Genomic DNA, 21861 nt, shown 5'->3' with positions numbered 1-21861 from the left:
CACAGAGAAGATAGCTGACTTGCCCACAGTTGCACAAAACTAGTCACCAAACCTCACTGCAGCTTCCCGCTATAACACCGGCTCTCAAACGAATACACAGTAAGGACGGAGGGAGCTTAGTAGAGAAGGGGTGAAGAAGGCACAGATGGAAGAGGGAGTAAGACAACGACCACTGTCCAGGGAAGGGATTTTATGGATGGTCGACAGTGAGGGAACCCTGGAATCGAGATATGTGCTGTGGGTGGTGGTGGGGGGGAGAGTCTTCCATTCCCTTTCCCGCTCCACGTTTCAGTTTACCCATCCGTAACGTGAAAGGCGACAGAAAACCTACAACGTCTTTTCCAGATCTGACATCATTTAATTTCCCATCCTACCCGGAGCAACTTTCTCCCGCCGCTGACCCGCGCCAGCTCACCTGCGGGCCCGCTCAGCCTAAAGCTCCAAGTCCGCCGCCGGAGACCGCGCTTCCGCCACACGCCGCCGCACCGCTGCGCCCGCCGTCAGGAAGGACCCCGCAGACGCTGCCGTCGCGTTTCTGCCCTGAGGACAGCCCTCTGCCTGAGGACCGGCTGGGAGGAATGCCAACCACGGATGCAGACACCGGCGACGTGGGGTCGTGGGCCCTCAAACCAAGGCGTGGGCTGCTCCAAAAAGACCGAGGCCTTAGGAGGCAAGAATCTGGTCAGGCGCTTCGGAGCCACCTTGAAAGGGGGGGGGGGGCCTTCGGGACGATCACGTGGTCAGGCTGTTTGAGCAGTTGCTGAGCAACCACAGCTGCTGGGCGTGGTCTATGCTGAGCTGTGCGGTTCTCGTCTAAGTATTCCTAAAGAAAGCAAGGAAACCTAGGCCTGAGGTCCTGGGGTGAGGTGCTGGGGGGCGGAAGGGTTAGTTGTTCTCTCTCTTCAATCTGGGGAGGGCTCAGAACTGGACAGGATTCGGGACACCTGAGTTCAGTCCCTGGCCTGCCCCGCCCCTTTCTCGGTGTTCGTTCACCCACGCCGGGGTGGAGGGAAAAGGTATGGGGATGGTCGCAGACCTCCTGCTTCCCTGCCCTACGGCTGGCCACAAACTCTAGCTCAGCGCGCCAAAAGTCCGAGGTTCAGGGAGGTCTCACAGGAAGTAAATACCAGAGCCCTCACTAGCACTCATACAGATGATTTCCCTGTAGAACGGATCAATCAGCCTCACATACGCAGAGGGTGCAGAAGTACAGTGGCAGAACTAAAGAGGTTGCTCAAGAACCTACAGACCTGTGAGCCAGACCTGGTCTGGACCGAGGGATTTGGGAACGGAGATCCCTAAACCCCTTCCACTGCCACTTTTGCTTGATTTCTTATTTAGTCATTGCATCTGGTTTGGGTGAAAAGTATCTTTCCCCATTGAAAACACTGAATGATGGGTGAAATGTTATCCCTGGGCTCAGGAGTATACTTCACAATAGTTCTTCTTTTGTGGGAGGTCCTCTGTCACTTGGTATGGAGTGAGCCCATATGGAAGAGTGAAGGGACTGCATACTGAATTCTGAGATCCAAATGTGTCCTCAGCAGAAGCACCAAAATTAAAATACTTCTGGAGGCAGAGAACAAAATTAAGACAGGGCTCCAAACTGAAAGTCAGAACTCTGTATTCTATTTTCAGTGGCAAATCTTAAGCAAGTCCTCACTGTGCGACAAACTCAGCTCCTGTCTGTAAAGTAGAGGACTAGATCGTTTTAACACCCTCCAAGATAAGTAGAAAGTTATCCAGAGCACTTTGGGGTCATTCTGTAGGCTGGCAAAGAGTACAGACGCATCCTCCTCCCCCGATATTGATCTTCCACTGATGTCCATTCCCTTTGCCTTCCTAGAGACAGGCCATGGAAAGGAATGACATCATTGACTTCAAGGCTTTGGAGAAAGAGCTACAGGCTGCACTCACTGCTGATGAGAAATACAAACGGGAGAATGCTGCCAAGTTACGGGCCGTGGAACAGAGGGTGGCTTCCTATGAGGAGTTCAGGTTGGCGTAATGCAATTTTTTTTTTTCAGCTTAATGCAGTTTTTCTCAGACGCTCCTGTTTTTGGTGAACTGTAGTGGATAAGAGCATGTGCTTGGAAGTCAGATAATTTTGGGCTCAGTCCTGGACCTACCTGTGTGGTCTCATGCAAGTTGTTTAACCTCTCTGAGCCTCTATTTCTCATCTGTAGAAGAGAACGATTATTGTTACAGTTGAGTAAATTGTTACATGTAAGATGTTGAGCACAGTGTCTGGCACCATGGGAGGTGCTCAATATGGTCAGCCATTGATGCCATTGCTGTTGCTGTCCTATTGGCTTGCTGGAAGTTTCACCTCTAACATGCAAAGTGCAGCCACCTCACAGCCACACCCACTTCATAGCATGAAGTCTATCCTCCGATCTCTTTCCTTTGCCCACAGGGGGATTGTCCTTGCATCACATCTGAAGCCACTGGAGCGGAAGGACAAGATAGGAGGGAAGAGGACTGTGGCCTGGAACTGTCATGCTACTCAGAGAGAGACCTCTCAGGATGAGGCCACTGAAATCTCCCAGGTAGGGGAGGCCCAGCCTCCTCCGCCCAGTAGGATCCTCCGTCCTAAACCTCCAATCCTGTTTTCTTACAACACATACTTCTTCCTTCTTTCTCATGTTAAACCAACAGAGGCAGGTTTCTGCCTCCCATCTGAGAGAGAAAAGCAACCAGCAGATGGTGAGGGTGAGTTAAACTGGGCCGAACGAGTCAGAAAAATGGGCTAGGCTGGTCTTCTTCACTCAGACTTTGGCTTGCACTCTCGGATCAGATTTAAGGTGCTCTGCCCCCATGTTATATGGTATATAGTGTAATCCTCTGTGTCAGTGTTGGGAGAGAGGTCCAGCCCACCAGACTTTTTAAAAAAGATTTATTTGTTTATTTGACCGACAGAGATCACAAGTAGGCGGGGGGAGGGGGGGCAGGGGCGGGGAGCAGGCTCCCTGCTGAGCAGAGAGCCTGGTGCTGGGCTAGATCCCGGGACCCTGAGATCATGACCTGAGCTGAAAGCAGAGGCTTAACGCACTGAGCCAGCCAGGCGCCCTGCCTGTCAGATTTTTAACACTCACCTTGAATTCCTTTTTCTCTTTCTGAGACTTCCAACCATCCCCTGTGCCCTGCTCAGAGTAAAGCCTGACTTACTCTCACAGAGCAGGACTGTGTTCACGTTCATCAGTGGAAAATCCTGGTGCAACTGAGAGTCTCAAATCGTGGCCTGGGTTCCTTGGGGCCCCCTCCCTCCTTGTCCCTTCCCAGTTCCCTGATCTGGAAAACAGGCCCACAGGGACCACATCCTACCCAGGGCTCAGAGAGCAACACTACAGCTAAGACAAAAACCCACAGGCTCCCCTCACTGTCACTCTCTCACTGCCGCAGAGCAGCTGGAAGAGCTTGGGACTTTCTTTCCTTCTTTGTGATCCAGGAGAAAACACTTTTCCAGCCTGAGACCTCCGCAGAGTTCTACCGTGATTGGCGGCGGCACTTGCAGAGCGGGCCAGAGCGCTATGAGGCCCTGCTGCAGCTCGGAGGTCCAAAGCTGGGTCACCTCTTCCAGACGGACGTGGGGTTTGGACTTCTAGGGGAGCTGCTGGTGGCACTGGCTGATCAGGTGAGGCCAGCCGACCGGTTAGTGGTGCTAGGGATCCTGCACAGCCTGGCGGGCACTGGGCGCTTCGCCCTGAACCTGAGCTTGCTGAGCCCCGCAGAGAGAGAGAGCTGCAGAGGCCTGTTTCAGAAGCTGCAGGCCATGAGTGCTCCCGGGCCCACAGAGGAGGGGCTCAGCCAGAAGGAGCGGGGTCTGGAGGAGCAGGCTGGTGAGCTCCAGGAGGAGGAGAGTCTCCTGCAGGAGCTGCTAGCGCTGTACCAGGTGGATTGACAGGGCCAGTTACCTGCAGAGGCCCCCAGTGACCACTGGAAGAATTTTTTGCTTGTTGTCCTGGGGGCTGCGCAGGACTGTAATGAGTGCCCACCCCGAATTCCCTTCTCAACTTGGAATTTACAGAGGATATGCAGGAATCGAATCTTCCCCACTTCTCCAGCCACCTTGGAGGCTCAGTATTCTGATCTATGTAGAGCAGCACAATGGTCAAGGGCCCAAGAACTTGAATGAGGTTTGCTTCCCACCCTTAGAGTCTGCCAAGCCTCTAGCCTGCAGCCCTGAGAGATGAGTGTGTGCCCAACCAAATGCTGGCTATACCAGTTAAATCCTCTACTTAAAAAGAAAAGAAAATCATTAATCTTCCGTGGTAAACAAATACTGATCTCCATAGCTCTTAACAAGAATACCCCAAATCAATGAATGGACATTAATCAGCAAATAATCAAATGCTACCTCATCAAGGTCCAGTATTTTCCTTGGGGGCTGAATTCCTATGTAGGCTGGGCCTGGGAAAGCCCCAAGCCATCAGCTTGGGTCAGGCCAGCCTCCCAGGCTTCAAATGGCCAGACGTGCAGGCAGGAGAGTCTTCTTCAACTCCTGGATTGCCCAAAGGGAAGACCTTTCCACCAAGCAGTCAGGCAGGGCCTAAATAAAGCATGAAGGCAAGATTTGCCTGTTCTAGCACCTGTGCCCTTGCTCCTCATTCCGGTTTCCCCTGACCCATTCTTGGGTGAGTGCCAGTGTTCTAGAAAGGGGAGAGAGGGCCAGGTTCTAGAATGGTCTTTCCCTCAAGATCGCATCTAGAACACGAGAAGGGCATCTTGTACATCAGCTGGGAATAAACTTGCCTTGCCTTTGGCCGCTTCCCCAGCAGATTCTTACTCCTCTCCTGGCTGCTCAGTCCTTTCTCCTAGAGACTACCCGCTTCTGGCAGGGATTTCTAGAAACCCCGTAGGCCTTGAGTGCCTTGGTTTTGCCCCGCCCCCTCTGACTTTTGCCTCTTGTGGGCATGAACCTCGCCCACACCACTGTGCTCCTGTGGGTGTGGGGGAGCCTCCAGGCCTTCGAAATTGTGGAGCAGGAGAATATTTTCCAGCGGACCCCCTGCCCAGCCTTTCTGATGTTTGACAACGCAGCCTACCTGGCAGACATGAGCTTCGAGCTTCCCTGCCACTGCAAGCCTGAGGAGGTGTCCACCGTGGTCTGGTACTATCAGAAGCACCTGGGCAGCGACCACACCAGAGTGCTCACGGACTTCGATGGGCGGGTGCTGACAGAGGAGTCCCAGGTGAGCGTGGGCAGCGACATGCTGGTTCGCTTCAGCATCCGCATGTTCAGCCTCCTGGTTTTCCGGGCGCAGCCCGAGGACTCGGGCTTGTATTTCTGCGGCACCCGCAAGGGGGACTACTTTTATGCCTACGACGTGGACGTCCAAAGCGGGGAGGACATGGTGGCCACCTTCAAGGACCAGGGCCAGGAGCCGTTCGCAGACGAGCACCACGGGAACCTGCACATCTTCACCACCTTCTGGGAGTGGACCCCGTGCGACCGCTGTGGGGTGCGAGGGGAGCAGTGGCGGATTGGCCTGTGCTACCTGCAGAGCCCGGGTCTGTCCCCGCGCTACCGCAGGACCCTGCCCGACGTGGTGTCCTGTGGCTCACAGGCGGTGCCGGAGAAGCTTCGGGCCCAGGCCAGGGAGCACACGCCCGAGCTCCTGGTGCAGAGCTGCGTGGTGCCCTGCGAGAAAAAGGAAGTTCGTGAGGGCTTGGTGGCCATCCTCAGCTACGTGTCCAAGGTGGGCAGCCGGCCCTGGCTGCCTCAGGTGCCCATCCAGTTCCACCAGCAGAGGCTGGGCCAAGGACTCATTATCTCCTGCCCCGGGGCCCGGCCAGAGCATGCCGTGGCCTGGGACAAGGACCGCCAGTACTTCTACCGCACGCAGTACCTGAGAGGTGTCAACCGGTCCATGCGGGTGTTCATCGACCACGGCAACCACCTCCACATCCGCTTCACCCAGCTCAGTGACCGGGGCATCTACTACTGCTGGCGGCAGGGCGTGAGGGTCGCCGGCTTGCGGCTGGGTGTCACAGCCCGAGGCCAGAACCGGGTCTCATTCTCAGACCCTGAGACTCGCTCCGCCGTGCAGCTCACCCTGATAGGCTACTTGGTCATCACGGCCGTCTTTGTCACCATTCACCTCTGTCGCTGCTGCTGTTACTTATCTCGCTGTTGGCCCAACTACTCTCCCTAGGTCCCCTCCTCTTCCCGGCTTGGAAGACCAGTTGGGCTCAGATGTGTTTGTTAAGTGATCCCGGATGCCTCTGGCTGAGCTGTGCATCAAGGGTGTGTGTGTGTGTGTGTGTGTGTGTGTGTGTGTGTAAATATGTTAGTTACAACCTGCTCCTGGCAGGTGGAGAAGCCCGAGGCAGACGAGAGATGGGGGACGGAGGCCAGTACAGAAGGAGCCAGAATGTGTCTCTTCCAACTTCATGCTCAGAGAAGGAAGAAGTAAAGCTGATATTTATGAAATGGCCTTTTTGATGTTGGAATAGTGTTTGGGGTGCTTTTATTTTCTGCCTTGGAGGATTGCCAAGTGGTTGCTGGTTGAATTGGGGGCAGCAGGGAAAGGAAGAGGGAATGGGGGAGCCTAGAATATGTCCTCGTCTCTGGAATACGGGTTTGGGAGTAAAGGTAAAGACCAGAACAGGGAAAATGGGTGAGAAAAGGGGAAGTCAAAGTCAGGGCTTTCCCCAGAGCTGGGAGGTGAGTGAGAAGAGGGGCCGAGTGGAGGGCACTGGGGTGCCATGTGGAGCAGGGTTGGAGTTGGGATCTGTCCGGTGGCTGCCACTGCAGGGTTTGGGGTCCCAAGACGATCAGCAGTAAGCAAGTTGAGTCTTGTCCAAGGCTACTTCCTGCCCTCTCCCCAGCCCCAGCCTCTCCTGAACAGATCAGTGTCCACTCTGGTGAAGGCCATGGCAATTGTCTTTATTTACCTTAGTGAGTAAAGGCTGCGGTAGTGCCCTGAAGGTTAGCAGCAGTGGATGGCAGGAGGGAGAGAGGGGAAAAGGGCACCAGGACTCGGAAAGAGGGAGGGACTCTCATTTCTCTGGCTTTAGAGGGGCGAGGGGGACCCTGGAGTGGGCCCTTTCAACCTACTTCTGGGCACAGAGAGTCCTGGGCACAGATAGTGCCTGTCCCCCACGGTCTTTCCACCGAAAAGCAGAGCACAAACCAGAGCCTTCACTCTGCTCGTGCCTCCACTTCCCGAATGGTAAAATAGAGTGCTACGTACAATACGAGGGTACATTTTGTATTTGAGTAGGAGGGGAACCACAAGGGCCCTTGGTTAGGGAAAAGCAGCAGGTCATCGTAGGGTGGAGAATGTCACATGTATGGCGGTGGCTTCACCTAGCCGTGTTTGCTGGGGTCTCGAGGCAGCAGCTACGGTGGCTCCGAGGCCTGGATGGAGGGGTTATGCAGCAAGGAAGGGGCCTTTAGAAATGGGACAAAGCGTGTCCTGGGGACAGCAGCCCCTCTGTCCTGTTTTAGCAACGTTAAGAAGATGAGTCACTTCCTTGGCTCCCAAGACCCACAGGCCAGGGGCACCTGATTGCCCATAACCCCCAGCTCTGATGTCCGGCGTCCTCCCAGCTGCTTCCTCCACCATCTCCACATGCCTCCCCTCCAACCTTATGGAAGGAGGACTCCTGGGCTTGACCTCTCTCTGTATCCAACCTAGGGGCCAGGCAGCCCCCATCTACTCCTTCCCAGCACCCCTTCCCTCTCCACTTACACTATAGATCCCCCAAGTGCTGAGAACCACACTCCAACACGCCCGTGGCATGCCCACAGTGTGCCCCCATGTCAGCTCAGTGGGACTGAGACACTTGAATCGACACTCAGGAGGCCCCTTGGGGATCCGGGCAGGACAGGCATTCTGTCTAGGGACTACTCCCAAGTGGTGGGATGTCACTGCCCACTCTCAGACTGTTCAGGGTCAGTCTAGAAGAAGAAACCTCTGGCCAGGGCTATCTTGCCTATGGGGAGTTCCCCTTCCTGTCTCAGAGTCTCTGTTGTCCTCCAGCAGCCCTAGGAAACTCGAAGGCCCACTTCCCAGTTACCCCCAGGGACCTCCGGCTCTGGCAACAGTTGCCATGACAATGGAGATTAGGGATGTGGAGGGCGATTTATGGGGTCCCAGGCCCTCCCCAACTTCTCCCAGTTCTAACCCCAGCTGCTGGCCACGCCCCTCCAGGCTGCACCTTTGGGTTGGGTGCCTCGTTAGCTGGAGTTACTGGGTGTAGGTAGGTGCTGTCTGCAGGTCTAGTACCCACGGAGTCTAGGGCAGCAAGCTGGTTTAGAGGTGGAGGGATGAGGGGAGCAGTCGGGGCGGGTGGGAACTCGGGTCTGGGGAACTCCGCTATCAGAGGAGGCGGCAACAATCCCATCTGCTCAGGCCCACTGTGGGGCCACCAGCTGGGTCCTGCCTCACATCACGTCCTTGTGCTCCTGCTTGGACTCCTTAATGACCTGCAGGGGACAGAAAAACACACAGCACACTAGTCAAGGGCTCACACAGACACCAGGCCCACCTCTGCCAGGTCTTGTGACCTTGGAGAAATCCCCAGACTTCCTGGGTCTTTTTTTTTTTTTTCTATGAGAGTAACCAGGACTCCTTCCTCGAAGCAGCCAGGAAATGAGGTAACACTAGTGAGCCTTTAGCACCCTGCCTAGCACGTGGCGAGCTGATGTAAGTTTGGCTAGGACTGTCGTGGGTGTGACGGGGAGGGCTTATGTCAAATCCCCCCCCTTCTTATTCCTCCTGCTGGTTCCTTTTATCAAGCCAGAAATTGAAAGTTGGGAGTGAAAGCTACTAACGTTAATTTTCTTTCTCTCTCTCCCCAGGCCTGGTGCTGGGGGAGCCTGCGGGCTTTCAGGGAGAAAGTCCGAATCAGGACTCCAGCCGGTGGCCTCCACACCCAGGTTCCCTGGATCCGCCAGTGGAGGGGATAGGGAACTGAATTACATCCAGGGTCCTTCCCCTCTTCCAGAGCCTCCCCGGAAGCTCTTCCGAGTGACTGAGAACCTTCTGTGTGCCAGTTTAGGCTTTCTTCCAAAGCCTGCCCTCAAAAATTCCTGGAGGCAGCCCAGGCTTGCCAGGGCCAGAATTTCACGTCTTCTCCCCTTACCTCTCCGTCCCGCATCTCCACAGTCTTTACCACGATGTTCCTCTTGAGGTGGCCTTCTGACACGGACTTGGTGTCCAGGCTGGTTTCTGCAGGCACGGAGACAGGAGAGGTCTTCTGTTGGCTCCTGAGCCACCAAACATCCTCCCCCCACCCAGATTCCCCATGAAACCCACAGTGATGGGGACTGAAAGTCTATCCAACCAGGCAGAGAGGGCCTAGACCCCCAAATCCCCATGGTGCTAGACAAGACCTGACCGCTCCATCTAGTGCTTTGCCCATTTTCCTGGTCTGGCTGTATTTCCATCCCTCTGCAAGCTCTCATCTGCCCCCTGGCCTTCTGACACCCCAGAGCTGGGCTAAGGAAGGAGCACACGGGCTTTGAAATCAGGCAGGCCAGAGCTCAAGTCTCAGCTCAGCCATAGGCTATAGGAAAGTTAATCTACCTGTCCCAGCCTCGGTTTCCTATCTGCAAAATGGGGATGATGGCGTCTACTTCTCTACGTGGGAGCAAAGTCCGTTCACTCCGATCATAGATGTTCAGTGCCTAGCACGTATTAGTGTCCAATACACGTGGGTCCCTCTCCTGTTCCCCTGTCCCTCCTTCCCTCCTCTCTGCCACTTCTCTGGGCCCTACCGACCCTTTACTGTTTGGCACTTGGCAGTATTCCCTCCTCCTGCTCTGCCTGATTAAACTTCTGATCCTGAACTTGGCCCCTAAGCCATGTATAGCTTCTTCAATTTCTAGAGCAGAAGTAGGGTTTTTTTTTTCCCCCTTTAGATAAGAATCATCTGAAGGCCACATCCAAGTAAGAAGTAATTTAGCTCCCTGGCGCCCCCGAGAGAAAAATGTAACATGTCACACTCACTAATATTTAAAATTAAGAGCAGGGAGCATAAAACTTTATTCACTGCAAGAGCAGCGGTCCAGGGGGAAATAATCCTGTGGGCTGAATCAGCACTGAGCTGAGCCGCGGAGCCTCGGGGACAGAAGAATTGAGCAGAGAACCCAGCCACCAGGCACGGCAAGACCCCAGGGGCCCTCCCAGGGATGGGAAGAGGTGAGGCAGAGGCTGGCACCTGCCCAGAGGCCCCAGAGCATCTCCTTCGAGCACCAGAGGACATACCACTTTGAACAGCCGCCAGCTCGGCTAGTTTAGCCTACATTTACCCTGTGCCACATTCTGGGCTGTGCACTGAGGTCGCTGGGGAAATGACACAAGCTTGGCCCTTTAGGGAAACTTGGGAGGAAGGAGCCCAGGAGGGCGGGGAAAACAAGAAAAGCACCATGTCTGAGAGTCTGAGGGGCAGGCTGCTAACCGAGAGCCGGCGGGGCTCCATTTACAACCTGGTGAGCCTGTATTGGTATAACTTGTATTGTGAGGCTTTTGAGATGTCTTGTGACCTGGTGACTTTCCCCTTCTTTGGTGCTTTTGCCCCCTGTAGTGACAAGCAGTTAAAAAAAAACAAAAACAAAAACAAAAACATAAAACACTCGGATGGGAAGAGCCTGCTGAGGGATCTGCAGACAGGGCAGAGGCTGAGACCTTTGCCCAGTTCTGCTGTAGGAGGGGGTGCAGGGGTAGGGAATGGGGCGCAGGACAAGAGCAGCCACAAGCCCCACCTGGAATGCCCTGGGCTGCTGTGTTCTGGCTGGAAGTTCTGCGGTGAATTATGAAGATCCCAAGGAGACCCCTGGACTGGACCTCTTTGCCCTGGTCCTTAGCCCCAGGCCAGAGTAGCAGCCCACCTGGGGGAGAGGGCAGGAATCCAACCCCTTGCCCACAAGGCCCTGCTCTACTGACCTCGGATCTGCAGGTTGGAGAAGGTCTGCACGGGAATGGTGATGCTGCAAGACAGCGAAGGCAGAAGAGTGACCGCGCTGCCCAGGGACATCCCTGGAGCTAGGCCCTGGTCCGGGGTTAGCATGACAGCCTCAAGGCCCATCTCCTGGCTTTCTCCAGCCACCAACATGCTCCCTGGGGCTGCAGGAGTCTGCAAGGGGCTTGGGTGTTATTCGCTAGGGGGAAAGTCTATTTGAAAGAGTGGAGGCCTGGAGGTTGGCAGGGGGAGGAGGAAGTGGGAGGAAAAGTTCCAAGACCGAAAGAGACGGGTCGGGAAAAGAAGTCCAGTCTTCATTGGGAGGGTGGGGCGTGAGCCTCTTAGTTTGGGGGGTGACCCAAGTCCTCACCCTGTGGCCTCGTCAACATTGCTTGACTCGAATCCATTCATTTCTTGACCATTTATTGGCTACCTACTGTGTGTTAGGCAAGCATCGTGCTGAGCACTGAGATAGGAGGGGGTGGGACACAGGCGAATTATGACAGTCCCTAAAGGGAGAAAGGAGACTCCAGGGAGGGACAGCAGGGAGGACACTGCAGGGCCACGGGGTGGTGGGTGGGGGTGGGGCTTTGCAGCTCACCGGTTCTCCTCGCCCTCCAGCAGCTTCCTGTATGTGGCGATCTCTATGTCCAGGGCCAGCTTGATGTTTAGCAAGTCCTGGTACTCCTGCAGATGGCGGGCCATCTCGTCTTTGAGGCTCTGCCCCTCCTCCTCCAGCCGGGCCAGCGCCTCCTGGTAACTCGCCGCCTCCCGTGCGTGGCGCTCCTCCTGCTCCCGCATCTGCCTCTCCAGGGACTCATTCTGTAGGATGGAGTGGACAGGTGCCTCAGCGCGGGGTCACACTGCCCGTCCTGGCCCATCCCCAGTCTCCCCGCTGCCCCCCCAAGTAAGTTTTCAGAGCCCCCGCCCTCAGTCCCGGTCCCGTCCCTGGCTTGTGGGGTGCACCTGGGTCCCCTCTGCCCCGCTGGTGGCCCTGCTGGTGCTCACCGTGCCCCGCAAGGACTCCAGGTCACAGGTCAGGGCCTGCAGCTGGCGACGGTAGTCGTTGGCCTCGTGCTTGGCCTGGCGGAGCAGCTCGGCGTTGCGGGCAGCGGCATCATTCAGGTCGGCAAACTAGGGGGGAGAGGGTCCTATGCTGAGGGGCGGCTGGGCCCCACATCGCGGGAGCTGTGTGGGCCAGTGGGTCTCTAGGAATTCAGGGAGATGGGCAGGACCCCAGGCTTGGTGTCCAGGTCTCCCCAGGCCTGGGACCCCTGGGCAGAGGGTACAGGAGGGCCCCTGCCACGTCTCTAGCACCTAGCACAGTGCCTGGGTAGGGAATGAAGGACCAAATGATGTTTGCCGCAGAGCCCAGACCCGGAATCCCCTGCACCATCCAGGAGCCTGAACCCTGGCCTCTCTCATGGTGGCCGGGGCGTTCTGGAGAGCAGTACCCTGGGTTCTGATCCTTCTCTCTCCCCAGCTTGCAGTGAAGCTCTCACGGCTCCACCCAGCCTTGACATGCTTGGAGCCATCGCCAGCTTCTGCCACTCACTTTGCCCTGGGCTGGCACCTCTGGGCCTTGCCCTGTGCTTTCTTGCACTCCAAATGCCCCTTCCCTCTTCTTGTTCTTTGGTTGCCAGGCCTGCCTAGCCCCAAGGCCCTCCCTTCTATGATACCCTCCCTGTCCCCCTCATTGCATCTGTATAAACTCTGCCCAGCAATGTTCTCTCTAGACACCGTATTTGGGTGCACATCACGTCCCCCGGGTGGGACAGGTCTCTGGACACCAGCAGTGCTGGCACACAGTAGTTGCTCAGTAACCCGGGACACAGACAGCAGAGGCATCAGGAATGCAGGCTCCCAAGAGCAATGACTGGGGTTAGACATCCGGCTCTACCATTGACGAGCTGTGTGACTTTGGGCAAACTCGTTAACCTCTCTGGACTTCAGTTCTCTCATCTGTCAAAGAACAGTACTTTCTTCAGAGTAAGTAAGTAAGATAATGCACGTAAAGCTCAAGGCCTGGCACGCAACAATGTTGGCTAATAATAACAGTAATAGTAACAACAATAATAATAGTAATAAGAACTACTTATTGGGGGAATGCCTGGTTGGCTCATTCGCTTAAGCATCCAGCTCTTGGTTTCGGCTCAGGTCACAAGCTCAGGATGGTGAGATGGAGCCCTGCCTGGGGCTCCATGCTCAGCGGGAGTCTGAGACTCTTTCTCCCTCTGTCTCCCTCCCCTTTGGCTCCTCCCCCTGCTCACGCTCTCTATCTCTAAAATAAATAAAATCTTTAAAAAACAGAAAAGAAAAGAAATACTTATTGGAAGTAATGGTGCCTGTGTGACCCTGGGCAAGCCACCTCATTTCTCTAGTGACAGTCAGTTACCCGGAGAGGATTCTCTCCCAGCTTCCTCCTCCCTTGCTCCCCAGTTCTCTGGTATGGAGCCAGCAGGACTGCCTACTGGCCCACAGTCAGGGCTACCTTGGACCGGTACCACTCCTCGGCCTCGTGCATGTTGCTGGACGCCATGGCCTCATACTGCGTGCGGATCTCTCGCAGGGCCGCCGTGAGGTCTGGCTTGGCCACATCCAGCTCCACGTGGACCTGCTGCCGGGCCAGCTGCTCCTGGAGCTCCTGTACCTCCTGGCCAGAATGAGAGAAGGGATGGCCAGCTGGGGGCCCAAGCTGCCCCTGGGGTTTCCCCACGGTTTTACGCCCTTGTCTGGCTGCCCCTTGGACACCGACATTGGCTAAGGGAAACGGGGCAGTCCTGGTTAGAGGAAAGGGCATGGCCCAGTCTAGGGGAGCAGAGGGTAGTTTGGGGGCCTCAGTGTCCTCCTCCCAGGTTTGGCCAGGCAGGATCCCTGAAAGTGTGCCTGTGTTCTTGTGAGTGACCGAGTCCCTGTGGTGTGGGTGTGTCTGTGGGTTCCCAGATTCTACCATACCATGGACTCGGAATCCATAATCTGAAGTCAGAGAGCTCAGTGGTGTCTTTTTAAAATGAATGGCTTTCATTTAAATGAAGACAGGTGGCAGTAGGGGTGATATCAGAGAGATGTGTGACCTCAGCAAGTTCTTTAGCCTGTCTGGGCTTCGATGTCCTCCTCTGTTTCACAGAGGTCATACTAGAAGGGTTCCTATCTCACAAGGCTGTAGTGAAATAAAAAATGGGGCAACAAGGTCTATTATAATTCTTAGTAAGTGGGGTGTGTCCGTGTGAATTTCACCAGGGGCTGAGGGTGCTCTCTTGTCTCTAGGTCTGTCTCCTTCAGTCTCTCTCATTTTCTTTCTCTCTCTCTAAGAATTTCTCAGGCTCAGCCTCTCTGTCTCTATCCATTCCAATCTCTGTGTTGGCCTTACCTCCTCATGGATCTTCCTCAAAAACCGGATTTCCTCCTCTAGAGACTCAATCTTCCTCTCCAGATCCAGGCGCGCTAGGGTGGCTTCATCTGCCTCCTGGAGCAGGGAGGGGCAAAGGCTGCTCTGACCCCCGACTCCTCCTCCCCACTCCTTACCCTTGTCTGATCCCTCCTTCTGTGGCTGGGGAGAGCAGCACATTGCTCTGGAGGGCTGGGCTTGGGGGCTGTTTGTGTGAACTGCCATCAACCATTTACCTCCCACCTCCCCTCCCCTCCCCTCCTCTCCCCTCCCTCCGACTCCCCCCCCACACCTGTCGATAGGTGGCCAGGTTGTTCTCAGCATCCAGTCTCAGGTTGGTTTCATCTTGGAGCCTGGAGTAGGGGAACACATCCCTGGGTGAGGCTCTTCTGAGGATCTTGGACCCCTCCCTAATCTCCCTGGAGGATGCTGCCAGAGAGACCCCTCCCCTGCCCCCTGCCCAGAGCCAGTGGAATGGCAGGAGCCCTAGTCCGGAGGGTGAGCAGACAAGGGCCTTTGCTTTAGCTCATTACTAACGTGTTTTATCAAGGCTGGTGCACCTGCTCCTGCTCACACCAGAGCTTTCACCAACACACACTCACTGTTGCATGCACAAACACACTCATCTTCCCACCCTTGAGGGCACACACGCGTGCCCTGCCAGCTCAGCAAAACCTGCCGTCCCTGGGATCTCCTCTGACCTTTGGAAACAGTTTTATTAGAATCCCTGCCTCACAGCTCTTCAGGCCAAAGCGGCTTGACCAGGGTCATGAGCTGGTGACAGGCAGCATCACCTGTGTTCCGAGGCCAGGCCTGCCTGCTCTTTCCCTCTCCTCCTCTCCCCTGGAGCCTCGTGCCCCTGGTGCACAGCAATCTTCCCTTCCCATTCCTCCTCTCTACGGACCCAAAAGGCCATCAGGCCCCCCAGTGAATGAAATGCGAAGACCCTGCCTGTGGGGTCCCTGCTTATAGAGTCCCTGACTCTCCCTGCACAGCTCTCCCCACTGTGGAGATGCTGAGAGTACTCTGGCTCCTTGGCAATCAGACCCCTGAGACTTTGGGCCTCCTCCCTGTCCCCCCCCATTATCTCGGGGAGCAAGGACAGCCCTATCCTCCCAGAGCCGGGGAAACAGTGGAGCCAAGTATCATGGAGGCAAAGTCCCCTGCCCAAGATCATGCAGGTCTGCAGCGGCTCCCGCTGGGGCTGGGCTGGGGTGCGGGGGCATCTCCCCTGTTCATGAGGTCCCTCTCCCCGGGCCCGCTCCTCACTTCTGCCTCAGGGTGCCCAGGTCCTGTGCCAGATTGTCTCTCTCGACCTCGAGCCGGGCGCTGCTGGCTGTGAGCTGGTCCAGCCTCAGCCTTAGCTCTCGCAACTCAGCCTGGTAGACGTCGGCCAGCTTGGTGGGCTCCTTGGCCCGCAGCTGGTTCAGCTCTGCGGCCAGGGCCTTGTTCTGCTGTTCCAGGAAGCGCACCTTCTCGATGTAGCTGGCAAAGCGGTCATTGAGCTCCATCATCTCCGCCCGCTCACTGGCCCGGGTCTCCTTGAAGCCGGTATTGAGAGCCCCGGCCAGGGAGAAGTCCACCCGGGCCGGGAGTGGAAGTGGCATCCTGGCCAGGGAGAGGCGGGTGCCTGGCCCTAGCCGGCGGCCAGAGACCAGGCCTCCCCCTACTACGTCCAAGGAGGAGGCATAGGAGCGGCGAGTGGCCGAGGCGACCCGTCTCCTCTCCATGCTGGCTGGGCTCTGGCCGCTCCTGGGAAGTGAGGGCTTTATGGAGGCGTGGGCTGGCCTGGAGCTGCCCAGGCTGCCCAGGCTGCCCCTGGCAACGCCCACTGGCATAGCCTGAGGGGGAGGGGCTGGGCCACAGCTAGGCCATGGGGAAAGCTCATCTCACCCCACTGAGGTCCCTGTGCCCAGAGGCAGGGCGACCCCAGCCTGGCCACCAACAGAGGTCCTCATGGGCCGTGCCTGGGGCTGGATGCTTGGTCAGCGGCCGCAACCACTGGGCCAGGAGACCCTTTCCCTGGGAAGATGGGCCAAGAAAGGTCTGGATCAGATAAACTCTGAGCTGCTTTCCACCTCTTAGACCCCATCACAGCGCTCCTCCTGCTAAGTGCTGGGAACTTGCAAAGAACAAATGTGTTCCCTCCTCTCAGAAAGTGGCCTGTGCTACAGTTTCCTGCTGAGCCCCATTCCCAGCAGACTGTTGGACTCCTCGGTCCGAACATGGGCGTCCAGCATTCCTGCCTGCTCTCCCTTCCCGGGAGGTCTAGGGCTGTGGGCTGCAACTGGACACCAGCCCTTTGTCTAGAGGGCCAGTTGAGGCCTCTGTCTAGCAGTTGGGGGGTGGTAATGAAGGGAGGAATAGGGAAGCTTTGAGGGGGCCAGAGCGGTGGGTGCTGCACTCCCTGACCTTTTCCCTGGACCACACATAAGCCCCTGCCTCAGTCCCACGGGGCTCCCTCACCCCTTGCCTGGCCGCTCTGCATCCCCGTCTGGAGCCGGCCCTGACAGCCACACAAAAAACACTTACGGATGAGCTGGCTGTCCCTGCTCCCATCTTTGTTCCCGCATCACCCTGTTTCCCCAGCTACCCCTCACCTCCCTTTCACACTGGAGATTTATCTCCTTTGAGTTCCCACGCATCAGGCTGAGAGGATGGAAAGCCCTCTGGGATCAGGTCAGTTTGGGAACCCCGGAGCCACTGGGTCAACACTAGGAGCCCAGGGCCGACATCCTGTAGCCTGACCCTTCAGATCTGTCCTCCCTTGTGTTCTGATCCTACTGGGGGCCAGAGCCTCCCCCAGGCCCCTCACCTCTCTGTGCCCTTGGACTTCTGGGAAGCCCTCCTCTCCCCGGCCCCCCCCCCCCCCCCCCCCCCCGGGCCCTCGGGACCCCCCCCCCCCCCCCCCCCCCCCCCCCCCGCCCATGCCTGGGCCTCTGATCCCTTCTCCTGGACACTTGCTGAATAGAGCCTTGTTTTCCACCACTGGTCAGGGCGCCACACGGAGAGGGCAGCCCCCAGGGGGCTGTGCTGTTTTTAATCCCAAGATGCCAGGCTATTAGGCAGAGTACAGCCCAAGCCCCCAGCTCAAAGAGCTTCTCGGAAGCCTCCGAGGGGGCTGGGGTGCAGTGGGGAGCAGGCTCTGTGCCCACCCCCGGCCATTGTGTCTGTGCCAAGGTGAGTCATTCAGTGGACACAAGAGGAAGGCCCGTGGGGGCGGCCAGCTGGGCACTGCCAGGTCTCCAGCTCTTCAGACAAGGCCTGGCTGCTTGCCCCTCCCCAGCTCCCAGAGCCAGCTCACACCCCTGAGCGCCTACCCCACACTGGGGAGACGCGCTCCATTTGGGCATGTTATGGGCTGCCTGCCGAGGTTTTCCCTGGTGAATCCCAGCACAGAGAGGGAAGGTGAGGGTCTTTAAGTCTTCAGCCACAGCTGACCCTGGACAGTAACAAGGGGAAGGGACCCTTGGGGATGGGGTGTCCCATGACTTTTGATCCTGCTATGAGTGGAGGAGCTGCGAAAGTCATGGGGCATTAAAAGAAGAAAAAGATGGGACAAACCCTCATCCCAAGTATCTCTGTGACTAGGAGTGGCTGTCCATCTAGCTCATTGGGCAAGTCACACTGTGCAGGCTTCTCTCTTTGTTCCAGTGAAATGTAGTTACAGAGAGTGTAAAGCAGTCTTGGGGAAGGGGGGAGATGGAACGAGAGCAGGAAAGGCTTGTCAGTGAGGCTCAGTGACGGGTCCCTGTGTGGTGTGTCCCAGGCTTATTTCAGCAGCGGCAGCTGCAGAGAGAGGCCCCTCCCTGGACCTGTGTCACCCAGGCTTCCTGGCTCCGCCCTCAACCTCCATCTGACCCTAGACCCATTCCCCACACTCAGCCCTTAACTATCCACGGATGTCCACGCGAGAACCAGAGAGGTAGACAGATATGGCCGTGGTTGTTTGCCAAACTTTCATTATTTTGTATGACACATTCGTGGTAGAAAAATCAGAAAATACAGATAAGCAAAATGAAAAATTTAATTAGCCATGATTTCACCACCTGGGGATAAACACGACCAGATTTCCCCCCACATATATAAATTCTTTTTTTTTTTTACAAGTGGGCTCATGCTGTACAAATTATTTTGTAATTTGTTTTTTTCACTCAGCAATATGTTGTGAACATCTTTCCATATCAATAAATATTTATCCACATCATCATTTTAACAGCTGCATGGTTTTCCACTGTATGCATTAATTTACCCAAGCCCTACTGTTAGACACACATTTGTCTGCCCCCCTCCCTCCACTCCTACTCCTACCCCCTGCTGCGCCTCCCTCCCTCCCTCCCTCTCTGGTTCTGTTCTAGATCCCACTACGCTGCACCGTTGCCCCAGGCAGACGCAGCTCCCAGCCTCTGACTACTCCCGTCCTCCTGGTCTGGCTCAGGCTCCTTATGTGGCTTCTCCTCTCCTGGTTCCCTAATCGGAGGGCCTCAACGTCCCAAGCCCCAACCAATCCCTAGACTGACTTCTGCACAGACCACAGAAAGCTGCCCGCCTTGGAGAGAGGATGCCCAGATGTCTCTCGGCGGAACCTTCAGCCAAGCCACGACCCAGTTCAAGCTGAGAGGGAGACCAGATGGTCTCCTGCCTCCACGCCCCTCCCCTGCGTGGGGAGAATCCGCCAGGATGTCCTGCTGCCTCTTGGGACAGATCAGTACCGTAAGGGGCTTCAAAGCACCCGCGAGGGTGGCCTGCGTTTTCTAAATCTAAGGCCAGCCTTAGATTCAAGCCACTAGACTGCTGCCCACTGGCTCCCCTAGGGCCCCCACCCCGTTCCGGTGCCTGGCACAGCATGGTGGTCCTCATGCGAGGGCAGGAGGAAGAGAAGTTGGGAGTCTCGAAGGGGCGGACTCCTTGGCTACTACTGAGTCCACCCCTCCCACACGAGCCCCCTCCCTGAGGAAGGGAACCAGGCCCTGCTGGCCACTAGATGGCAGCGTCCGAGCGGCAGCGGGGTCCTGCAGTGGGGAGGGAGCGGGTCTCAAAGCCGCAAGCCTGCTTTCCAAAACCCAGATTTCTATCACCCAGAAGGATCATCCCTTGTACTCTCTAGCGTTGCTTCTGACTGCTATGACAGCGCCCTCTAGAGGAGAGCGAGGTCATGGCCATTCAGCTGCTCCATGATTTTGGACGACTTAAGGAACTTCTCAGAGTCTCCATTTTCACACCTGTAAAATGGGGACTCACAACACTTACTTCCAAGGTAGAGGGGAGGATAAATTCAGGGAAAGCTGGACACAGAAGTTGCTCGACAAATCACAGCTTGCATTTAACAACACCTACCCGATGCTTTACTTATTTCTGTGTCAGCCACGGGGCCGGCCTGGAGGGACAGGGGCTGGGCCGGTCCCTGGGCACTGCCATGTCTTGTTGGCCCCACTGGGGGTGGACAGGGACACCATATAGGTATCTCCCCAGCACCGTTACTTGGGAGTGTGGACAGGACACAGGTGGCAGCAGCCAAGGGAGAGAGGGTGGGAGGTGGCCCCATTCGCGCCCAGATCACAAGTTGCCCGTGGCTTCGGGTCTGCCAGGGACCACATATGGGTCATCTCTACCTGCCCTGGAGGAGACTGAGAGTAGAGGCTGTCTTCCAGCCTGCTTTCTCACCTCCCTGACTTCCCCTGGGGCTCTGTCCCTCCATCCTTGCCCTTCCCCAGCCATAGACTTGAGGCCCACAGTTCCATCAGTTTGAGAAGTTCTTGATGTGTTATCATGTCCCGTGGGAGGGGGTCTCTCCTGTCCCTCAGCCTGAGCTTCCCCAGGAGAAGGGCCCCATGGATAGGGGCTTCCAGATGTTAGGACCTATGACCTCCCATCAGAATGGAGTCTCCCTAAGGATAGGGTCCATCAGGACACCCTCTCTGCTGTGGGGGCTCCCTGATGTGAGCACCCATGGTTCACTGTCGGATGGAAGCTCCTCGAGGGCAGGGGCTTTCCCCCTCTCAGCCTGGAGAAGGGCTGCCTCAGGCCAGGGTCTGTCCCTTCTCCTATCATCTGTCAGCCTGTGCCGAGCCAGCTCTGCTGGTGAGAAGTACCCAGCTCCTGTGGCTGTTGAAGGGTTCCTAGATGAACCCCCCTCCCAAGACTCCTTCCCTTGCCTCCTTCCTGGCCTCGGTCAGCGCGTTGTTGGAGGTATCAGCTTGCTCACCTTGCACACCAAGGCGGCAGGCTGCTGTGCTGGAGTTAATAAGTGCGGGTCCTTTCTCTCCAATCCCCCTCTTCCCACCCTCCTGGGCGCCCCAGCCTGCCCCCCACTTTCCAGCCTCTAACCCTGAGACCTGCTTTTTAATTGCTTTCCCTGATCTGTTCTGCTCTCTGCTCCCCTCTGTCTCCTTGCCTGACTGCGTCCCTCTGGGAGGGTGAGAAGCGGGGGCCCAGATGTGTCCCTGGTGGGAGGAGAGGGCTGGCGGGCAGCCCGTTATTTCCAATCCAGTGGTCCTCCAAATGGACAGGATGAGCCAGGCAACAGGATGGAAGGGCTGTAGGCGGGCTGAGGGGAACGCTTTGGGAGGGCTGGAAAGCACAGCCATGGTCTCCAGGCCCCTCGGGGTGACTCTGGTCCCTTTCTCCCCCCAACAGCCTCCATCCCAAGCCCTCTGAGATCCCTCTTCACGAAAGAACCATGGGGGTCGGGGGAGACAACCACAAACTAGATTCTGTCTGGAAGCCAGGATCCCCCAAACTTAACTAAAAGCCAGAGGGGCATTCCTGGGAAAACCCAGAGACAGTCAAACAGGGATGTGAGAGGGAGGACTCCTGAGTTAGTAGTTGCCAAAGGCTCCCCATGTGGTGACAGAGTCCCCTGTGGGGGTGGGTGGCAGAGCTGATGGCTGGGGGTGGGAGGACCCAGAAGGGAGAGCCCAGTCCCCCCCACCTTGACAGGTCCCAATACCAAAGGAGGTTTGGGCTTACCCTCAGGTGACAGGGACAGGTGCTCCCCTGACTCCCCGCAGGGAGGGACAGTGTCTTGTTCTCTGTGTCTGCCGCTCCTGGCACTGAGTCTGGTTCTCTGAATTGGGCAGGACTTTGGACTCCAGAGTGGCTCTGCGCAGAGCCCCAAGGTAGGAGAAGGCCAGCGAAGCAGGACGAGGGGTCTGCCGTGTCTGGGGGAGCCACTGATGGCCACGTCTCAGGGATGACTCTCTTTATGTAAGAACAATCCAATCTCAGAGCCTCGTCGCCGCCCACGGAGGTCAGCTGGGAGCTGGCTGTCAGCTCGCTGCCCCCCTGCCCAGCCCCTGCCAGCTCCCTGTGAGGCTGAGACCAGCCAGGCTGCCCCCTGGCCAGCAGGACGCCACGTGGTGAGCACTCTCCACCCGACCTCCTGTGACTGAGGGCAGGAGCCTCATGTCCTTAGCTCCACTGGCAGAGTCTTTGTACATTTAATGGGTCACCCGAGAGCACATTTTCCGCCACGGAGCCACGAATGTTTGCCAAGCCAATGTCCGGGTGCAGAACATCCTTGTCAAGAGTGACCCCTTCCACTGGCAAGCTGGCCCCAGCCT

At 56.7% G+C, this 21861-nt stretch overlaps 4 protein-coding genes across 8 annotated transcripts in view; 2 read left to right on the top strand and 2 right to left on the bottom strand.

Annotated features, from left to right (window-relative positions):
• EFTUD2 (elongation factor Tu GTP binding domain containing 2) overlaps positions 1 to 549 on the bottom strand; it is a 41469-nt gene extending 40920 nt beyond the window's left edge. The window contains exon 1 of the mRNA XM_032871015.1: positions 416 to 549. The gene's annotated coding sequence lies outside the window, so the exon portion shown is untranslated. The remainder of the gene's footprint in view (positions 1 to 415) is intronic.
• Positions 550 to 733: 184 nt separating this feature from the next.
• Positions 734 to 4525, top strand: CCDC103 (coiled-coil domain containing 103). Of its 4 annotated transcripts, none has more exons than XM_032871066.1 (4): positions 734 to 800; positions 1847 to 1998; positions 2417 to 2549; positions 3449 to 4525. In XM_032871066.1, exons 2-4 carry the CDS (start codon positions 1856 to 1858, stop codon positions 3899 to 3901), a joined length of 729 nt encoding a protein of 242 aa, XP_032726957.1. In that variant the 5' UTR covers positions 734 to 800; positions 1847 to 1855; the 3' UTR covers positions 3902 to 4525. The 4 variants fall into 4 exon arrangements, with proteins under 4 accessions (XP_032726957.1, XP_032726955.1, XP_032726954.1 ...); XM_032871064.1 differs by having other exon boundaries at positions 782 to 884; XM_032871063.1 differs by having other exon boundaries at positions 782 to 1016.
• Positions 4526 to 4574: 49 nt separating this feature from the next.
• FAM187A (family with sequence similarity 187 member A) lies at positions 4575 to 6233 on the top strand. Its single transcript, XM_032871062.1, has one exon. It carries the CDS (start codon positions 4914 to 4916, stop codon positions 6153 to 6155), a length of 1242 nt encoding a protein of 413 aa, XP_032726953.1. The 5' UTR covers positions 4575 to 4913; the 3' UTR covers positions 6156 to 6233.
• An 864-nt stretch (positions 6234 to 7097) lies between these two features.
• On the bottom strand, positions 7098 to 16043 carry GFAP (glial fibrillary acidic protein). Of its 2 annotated transcripts, XM_032871013.1 has the most exons (10): positions 15569 to 16043; positions 14592 to 14652; positions 14282 to 14377; positions 13403 to 13564; positions 11920 to 12045; positions 11513 to 11733; positions 10896 to 10939; positions 10411 to 10530; positions 9094 to 9179; positions 7098 to 8434 (listed from the first exon to the last, which is right to left on the bottom strand). In XM_032871013.1, the coding sequence occupies exons 1-10, from the start codon at positions 16027 to 16029 to the stop codon at positions 8393 to 8395; spliced, it is 1419 nt and encodes a 472-aa protein (XP_032726904.1). In that variant the 5' UTR covers positions 16030 to 16043; the 3' UTR covers positions 7098 to 8392. The 2 variants fall into 2 exon arrangements, with proteins under 2 accessions (XP_032726904.1, XP_032726905.1); XM_032871014.1 differs by lacking the exon at positions 10411 to 10530.
• Between the last annotated feature and the right edge of the window lie 5818 nt (positions 16044 to 21861).

The sequence above is a fragment of the Lontra canadensis genome, unplaced genomic scaffold (assembly GCF_010015895.1).
Source record: "Lontra canadensis isolate GAN:19392208 unplaced genomic scaffold, GSC_riverotter_1.0 scaffold41, whole genome shotgun sequence".
In the NCBI taxonomy this organism is placed as follows: domain Eukaryota; kingdom Metazoa; phylum Chordata; class Mammalia; order Carnivora; family Mustelidae; genus Lontra; species Lontra canadensis.
This window is presented reverse-complemented; position numbering and strand designations above follow the sequence as displayed.